Raw genomic sequence first — 7,398 nt, forward strand, 5'->3', positions numbered from 1 at the left:
TGTGATTCCACGGATGGACACTGGCGATCTACGTGGCGTTTAACCACCAGCTTCCACAGAAGGTGATCTCAGCTGACGGGTAAGGGGTGGGGTCGGGGTGTCGGAACGGGCACCATTGGTTACAGTCGGTCACAACCAGCTCCGGCGTGACAAGCCGTCCGGCATTCCTGCCTTCTTGGCGTGAGCTCACGGCTTCGGCAAACAATCGGTTTTCCCTCTTCCTGTGTTCTATTGTTTCCAGACCCTGTACTAACTGGAGCGATACAGTCTAGTCTTCCTAGAGTTATTTAGTTACATTTCAGTCAGTCACCAGCTCAGTGGGTAGGATTATATACTGGTCAATTCAGATGCAACTAACAGCAACTCTACAGTAAGATTTGTTGTATGCGGACGATCGTCCGCTCCGATATCGTCCGGACAACAACGCCTCGTCCGTCCGATGAACATAACATGGTGACGGATGAACAGAAGTCAGAACATCCGTCACCAAAAGCCGAAACCAGTCGCCGCCGCCATCAAAAGTCGAACCAGCAAAAGTTAACCATTCGCGTGATGCTCGCCGCTCACAGTTGGACATGATTTTCGAGGAACCACCCGGTACCAACCGAGCAGCGCTGTAAAACTTTGCAGCGTTTCAGGACAGCCGCTTCTTCGAATGTTTGTCAAAACACTTCGGTCAGGTTAGAACTATATTTTTTTTTTTAGAAAAGGAACTAGAGGTAGCAGCTCAATGAATGCTCTTTCAACGCAAAACAAGTTAAAACAGTCACACACATTTTCTAACACAAATATTAAAGCGCACAACGAGTGTGAGTATGTATACTGTGTTAGAGAAGCTTATCACGTGTTATCACGTGGAATATCACGCATATGCGTCCGTCCACGACCCTGGTCCATCCCTGTGTACCAATAAGGCCACGGTCCATCATCAGCATCAGCAGATCACAGTCAGCCTGTCAGCGAGGCTCCATAAACCGCGCGGTCCGGTCCGTGCCAATACGGTCCGACCAAACCCATATACGGAATGTCATGACTTCGGACGGCTGGAGGCGAATGTGTGGAACAGTGGCGTCACCTATAAAACATACAGCAGCGCCACCTGGGACAAACACTAGCGCCACCTATGCCGAGGGCTGCTCCGGTACCTTGATGAGTCCCGTGGTGAGAGCGCCGCCGTGGCCCGTCCATTCCTCCTTCAGGGTGACCTTACAGTCCAGGTCGCGGAGCGCGGCGCGGGCCTCGGCGTCCAGCTGAAACGGAGGATCGGCGTCACCGGCGCGGAACCCCGATAAAAAACCTACATGACGTTGAACACAGATATAAAACTGTGGAAAGCCCGGGCCGAGACTGCCAGCTTAACCAGTTGACCACAAGTCACTTGTGCGTTTGGATGCATCAGAACTTATTCCATAATAAACGTTTCAGTATTCATTACACTCGGAAACAAAGCAGTAAAACACAACATCCTCCAGTATCGGCCCAGTCGACCCGGTTTTTCAAGTGGTGGGTTTTGGGCCCGGCTTAGCATGTAACCACTTGCTTGTGTGCCAGACTTATCAGTTCAAAATGACTAAAGAAAAATATTCTAGAGCTGAGAAAATGTCCGTGCTTCATTGTTTCAGTGCGAATCTTACCCACCAGGCTAAGGGTCTGGACGGCGGCGTGTGTGGTAGCAAGCCAGTATGATATCGACAGTTTTGAGCAAGAGCATCTTCAGTGTCAAATTTTTTCGAATTTGAGATTCTTATACCATTCAACTCAGCTTGTCGAGCTGAGTCGAACGGTATAAAAAAGCTCAACTTCGAAAAATTTGACACTTAGGACGTTCTTGCTCGGAACTGTCGATATGTTCACGCGTCACAGGGTGTCAGCACTCGGCGTCAATGTGTCAGAGGGCACTCATCACCAGTCCGTGTGTCTGCAGGGCCCGGGACGTGTCCGTGTTTATATTTACGTGTCCATAATTACGTCAGTGCCCAAGTGTCTCAGTGCGTCAGTGCGCCAATGAACTACCACCGGCCCGTGGCTCTGCAGGGCCGCGTTCGGGCCTGTCTAGTGTCTATAATTGTGTAAGTGTTTGTATCGTTGCCAGTGTGCCAGTGCCAGTGTCAGTGTGTCAGTATTCCTGTAACAGTATCCGCTACTCACCACCGGTCCGTGGCTCTGGAGCGCCGCGTTGATCAGTTTCTCAGCTCCGTGCTCCCTGAAGGCTGGTCGCAGCTCCGGGCTACGGGAGGCCATGTTCCGTATCGCCATGCAGGCCAGTTTCTGCGGCACACAGACACAGCGCTCCAGTCAGTTATACTCAGATCAGTAGATTATACTCAGATCAGTAGAGGAAAAGCACCGGCGAAGAAAATAGCCGTCAGTCAGCAAAGTCACAGGCGTGCCCTAATTGGGTTTCAAGTTGAGAAACATAGACACTGAAATTGTGAGACACCGAGATCAAAATGACGATACGCTATCGAGCCACCGCTGCTAGCTATCTAAGACATTTAATCAAACACCTACACAGGATCCCAGTATGAAGCCGATCTTCGGTTGGTATAGGCCAAAGCTGTCTGTTTCCTCCTGAACAAACACTGCTTTTACAAATCTACTGACCCGCCAAACTTCTCACTTCCTCCTCAATCACACCATGTCGAGCTCATATATTCCTTCTCTCCTAATAGAGCTCCGCCCTAGCATCTCTGCCCCCGCTGCTCCGACCTACCTGCGTCTTTGGCTGTGTGGGATGCAGCTCCATGGCCGATACCATGACGGGCACTGCGCCAGCCTGGGCCAGGGCCCCCGCATTCGTCTCGCTGCGCAGAGTCAGAGCGCCGATCGCCGCAAACGCCGCCTCGCTCACACTCGTCTTCGTCTGAGGGGGTCAGATGGGAGGTCAAACTGCTGTTGATCTTTCAAGCTGCAGAGGGCATGATGGGGTGCGAAACCGGGAAGAAGTCAATCTGGTGCCCAGCTCTTGAAGAAGTAAGCGGGACGGTACAAATACAACGTCAGAGCTTGACGTTAGGTCAAGTGCCCAGCAAACATACCCTAGTCATAACCAAAAACTAGTTAATGACGATCAGCGGGCATTGGTCCGCTAATTTCCTACCTTCAGCATGTCCAGAGTGGTGACGATAGTCTCGGCCGCGCCCGCCTTCATGATGTGACCTTTGACCTTGTCACTGCCGGCCAGGGTGCGGATCAGGAAGAACGACCGCCCCACCAGAGACTGAAATACAAAGGTACCGTAAGAGAGCACGGGAGTGACACACGTGGATCCGGGCGGGTTACGCACAGTCATAGAGTAACTACCATTAACGCCTATAAATGAGCGTGGAGTATCGGAGCGAGTCGTTATTGCGTTACATGCATTATAGATGTTACTGATTTTGTGACAAGCAATTTGGGGTAGCATATTTGACTAAGCGTCGATTTCGATCTTTTTTTTACATGGAGCTCCAACGATACGACAGAGTTCTGAGTTGTTTATTTGGGGATTTAAGGCGCGCCGACTAAAGGTCATTTTGCGTCCATGGGTTCTAAGTTATTTGGTATATGCAAGAGCATATTCAGGGCACACTCACCACCTTGTCCGGGTTGGCTCGCATCACGTCCAGCATAGTCTCCACTCCGCCGCTCTCGGCAAACTGCTCACAGAACTCCTGCCGAACGCACAGCTTGGTGGCGGCGTGCAGCACCTCGGCAGCCAGGGCAGCGTCCTCTGCGGCGCCTGCAGCCGCGGGGAGGGCATCACAAGGCGGTGTCATTGGAGTAGGTGTATCATTACAAAATAAGAGTTAACGCAGATACTGAATATAAACCGCAGTAAATGTGGGATAAATGATGGTGTCAGGAAAATAAACAGCTAACAAATTACAGCTAAAATTACCTATTGGATACTAAAGACAGCAGGTTAAATGTATCAAACCAACATAACTGATGAGAGAAAAAAAAAAACAGAAATGGCTCATGTATTTTATATGCAAGGTGGTGAGTTACCACCTTGCAATATAAAATACATGAGCGGTTCGTTGATGTAGGCGGAAGCACGCTGCATACCACAGCTAGTGCAGTCTGGTGGGCAGTCAGGCCGCAGCAGCGCCCTCGGTCAGCCGCCGTACCTTTGAGCAGTCCCAGCAGCGTGTCCAGGGCGGCGTGCTCGGTCACCAGCTGGCAGGCGTGCTGGTGCGCCCGGCCGTACGGCACGCGCACGTCGTCATCGAGCGTCATCTGTCTGAGCAGCGTCAGCAGGGCGGGCAGCTGGTCGCGCTGGGCGGCCGGGTCGGCCAGTCGCGCCGCCAACCGCGCCAGCAGGCCCGCCTCGGCCAGCGCCTGCCGGTTCTCCTCGTGGCGCAGCGTGACGGCCGTCGCCCAGGGCAGCGTCTCGGCCGGCCGGGCGTCCAGCAGGCGCAGCAGCAGCGCGCAGTCGTCGGCGGCGAACAGGTCCGGCTGGCCGTCCTGCAGAGCGGCCAGCGCGCGCAGTGCCGCCGCCTCCGGCCGGCCGGCGCGCAGGCAGGCGCGCAGCGCCGGGTAGGCGCCGCGCCGGCCGGCCAGCACGCGCTCCGGGAGGCCGGCGGCGCAGAACTGGCGCACCGCCTCCAGCAGCTCTTCCAGCCGCGTCAGCTGCGGCTCTGACAGCTCGGCCTCGGCGGCCAGAGCAGACAGCTCCGACAGCTGCGACGGCACCGACGCAGCGCGCTCGTCGGTGACGATAAACCGAGTGTCGACACCCTGCGGGGCGGGACGGGGGCTTCGGTCATCGTCCAGGGGATGTGTACCTTTGGGCACATTATTATGGGCTCTCCATATAACAGCCCACTGTGTGCATGTAGAGTGGGCGTATGACATGACCGAACTCACGGCTCACAGTCCGAGATGCATGATTGGTGAGACATCTTCCTGAACATTGAAGTACATTAAATGATTTGCAAACTGTGAGACAAATAATAGTGCTGAGGTAGGATTTATGACAATGAGTCTGTAATTAAAGGAGGCTGAAAACATCCCAGCTCTTTTTAAATCATGAAGCTAATTTTCACCCAACCTGTGCTTTCAGCTGCTCCAGGGCATCTGCAACTGCTTCATCCTTCTCCATTTCAAACTCTTCTATGTTCTGTTTCACTATCATTTGAAATGAGTCTTGGAAAACCGATGGATCTCCAGTCATTTTGTCACCCATCTTTGCAGATCAACTGCAATTAAAAACATATGTCTATGGTAATAAGATGCAAATTACAAAACATTTTGGAGAACACCTTTCAGCAGACATTATTTGTACATCCATCTGATACTTCATCTAATTTAGGACATGAGTACAATGTCTAGACATGAGAGACATTTAGATACGAGTGGTTAGACATACCTACTCTAGACATGAACCAGATCAAGATCATACAACTAAGTGAGCTGTTATTTCTTTAAGCTAATGCTGCTGGAATGAATGAAGCATGCACCTAAACAGCATAGCCAATATGACAATTTAGCCAAAAGTCTTTGCATACCACCATATGACCTGTTCTAAGCCCCTACAAAACATCAACAAGAGAAAACATGAATCTAAGGCGGATGGCCACCTGGAGCAGGCCCAAAGCCTGAAAAAAAACTGTAAAGAAACTTGCTAAATGAACAGGAAGAACATAAAGTACCAACCTATTTGCATGCTATAGTAATTGGCCTCAAAGCTCAAGTGGCAGTAATGATCTCCATTACCTGGCACATTAGCGCCTTAACTGCTCCACACAAAACCAAGAGACTAGGTACCACAGTAAATCTTCACTGCAGCATAGACTGGATGAGCCTGAGCTGAGTGCCCCTGCGCATAAAATATCCGGCAGTCATAAAGCAGGCATTACACTTGTTTTTGCAACCAAGGAGAGGTGCTATACCCAAAGATGAAGGTTATAGGCTATTAGGTTCTAGGTGGTAGGTGGTAGGTGGTAGCCATACTGCAAAGCCATACTGCAAAGTATGGCTCATAGGTCGACGAGGTGTACCGGCTTAAGTTCAAAATCTGCACCAACCCTTCAGAAAGAGCCGGAAAATCCGCACCAAAGCCGAATGAGAGTACAAAAAGCCCGCACCGAACCAAAAAGATGACCAGTTACATCCGCACTGACCTCAATTAGTGATATGAGCCGCAAGCCAGCGCCCAGCAGCCAGCCCTCTCAATAGTATGGAAACAAAACGAGAAATACGCACCATACAACTCAAACAAAAAGCATGTCACACCAATACAAAAATTTTTGGATCCTCGCCTCATAGTTTCCCCAACTGAAATATGCCTTTAAACCAAAACTGCCATATTGCAAGTGACATGTGAAAGAGCTAATAAAGCGTACGAAAGGCCATATTTTCTTTAATGCGAAATATTACATTAAACTAAATGAAATTAAAGATAAGATAATTTCATTTAGTTTAATGTAATATTTCGCATTAAAGAAAATATGGCCTTTCGTACGCTTTATTAACAATTGTCTCAAATAAAACTTCAACATGTGAAAGAGCGTAACAAATAATGGAGACGTTACTTCAGTCATTTTTAGATTAGGTCAAAGGTCAGGTAACCATAGGTTATTTAAAATCAAATTTTACCTATTTCAGCAATTTTTGTTATAAAGCCACAGTGACGGGGAAAAGCGCACGCGATAGCTCTGCAAACACTATTTCGCCAGCACATCCGCAGATTTCACCTTAGGCACGGTGGTTTATATAGCCTTGGGCACGGTATATAGAGAACTTCCCGAGAACTTGATCTGGTATGTTAAAAAAGAGCCTCACAAAAAATTGTTTCAGACATGCAACGGATATAACTACTTGGGCTACTACTTGGGTATATAGGGCCTTGCTTGGGATATGACGCGCCCCGCATAAACTGATTCACAAACGCTAGGTATGTCCAAAAGGATAAGCGCCAGCTCTGCGAACACTTGTTGACGAATAAATCACATTGATTTTGGTATGGTAACATGGTAACAAGAAAACATTTAAACTTTCGAACACTATCCCATGCGCCAGGATCGCCGAAGTCATAGACCCCTGTTTCAGGAACGTTCATCAATTGAGCAGCAGATTGATATTCGCGAATATCAAACTAAAAATTCGATATTCGGACGGGGAACGCAATAACTCAAGAACCAGTGAACCGATTTTGATGAAAATGCCCTCATTCGATTCCTCGTTCCTTATTGCAGGTTGACAGCGATTTCCAGGTCACTAGGTCATGACCTTCAAGGTCAAGGTCAAGGTCAAAGGACGGGGAACGCTCTACAGCCTAAAGTTACCGTCCGATTGGCTTGTAAATGGTCTCAATCGATTCCTTGACCCCGATTCCAGCTTGACAGCGATTTCCAGGTCACTAGGTCATGACCTTTAAGGTCAAGGTCAAAGGACGGGGAACGCTCTACAGCC

General features: G+C 49.6%; 1 protein-coding gene across 9 annotated transcripts; it reads right to left on the reverse strand.

Moving 5' to 3' along the window:
* Positions 1–676: 676 nt before the first annotated feature.
* Positions 677–7,003, reverse strand: LOC122377691 (armadillo repeat-containing protein 6-like). 9 transcript variants are annotated; one of them, XM_043358015.1, is made up of 9 exons: positions 6,681–6,801; positions 6,108–6,152; positions 5,036–5,183; positions 4,113–4,722; positions 3,576–3,721; positions 3,101–3,220; positions 2,714–2,863; positions 2,149–2,268; positions 677–1,250 (listed from the first exon to the last, which is right to left on the reverse strand). In XM_043358015.1, exons 3-9 carry the CDS (start codon positions 5,168–5,170, stop codon positions 1,122–1,124), a joined length of 1,410 nt encoding a protein of 469 aa, XP_043213950.1. In that variant the 5' UTR covers positions 5,171–5,183; positions 6,108–6,152; positions 6,681–6,801; the 3' UTR covers positions 677–1,121. The 9 variants fall into 9 exon arrangements, with proteins under 9 accessions (XP_043213950.1, XP_043213953.1, XP_043213957.1 ...); XM_043358018.1 differs by lacking the exons at positions 6,108–6,152; positions 6,681–6,801 and adding an exon at positions 6,981–7,003; XM_043358022.1 differs by lacking the exon at positions 6,108–6,152 and having other exon boundaries at positions 6,681–6,996.
* Positions 7,004–7,398: the final 395 nt, after the last annotated feature.

Source organism: Amphibalanus amphitrite, unplaced genomic scaffold (assembly GCF_019059575.1).
Source record: "Amphibalanus amphitrite isolate SeventyFive unplaced genomic scaffold, NRLGWU_Aamphi_draft 000049F_arrow, whole genome shotgun sequence".
NCBI lineage: Eukaryota > Metazoa > Arthropoda > Thecostraca > Balanomorpha > Balanidae > Amphibalanus > Amphibalanus amphitrite.

What these genes read in the sequence shown, in the direction of transcription:
- LOC122377691 (XM_043358018.1), bottom strand. Translation starts at nt 5,170, where the DNA reads ATGGGTGACAAAATGACTGGAGATCCATCGGTTTTCCAAGACTCATTT. An exon ending in GCTGCTGGGACTGCTCAAAG is followed by an intron (nt 3,722 to 4,112) that starts GTACGGCGGCTG and finishes CCGCGGCTGCAG; the next exon opens with GCGCCGCAGAGGACGCTGCC. An exon ending in GAGCCAACCCGGACAAGGTG is followed by an intron (nt 3,221 to 3,575) that starts GTGAGTGTGCCC and finishes TTTGTATTTCAG; the next exon opens with TCTCTGGTGGGGCGGTCGTT.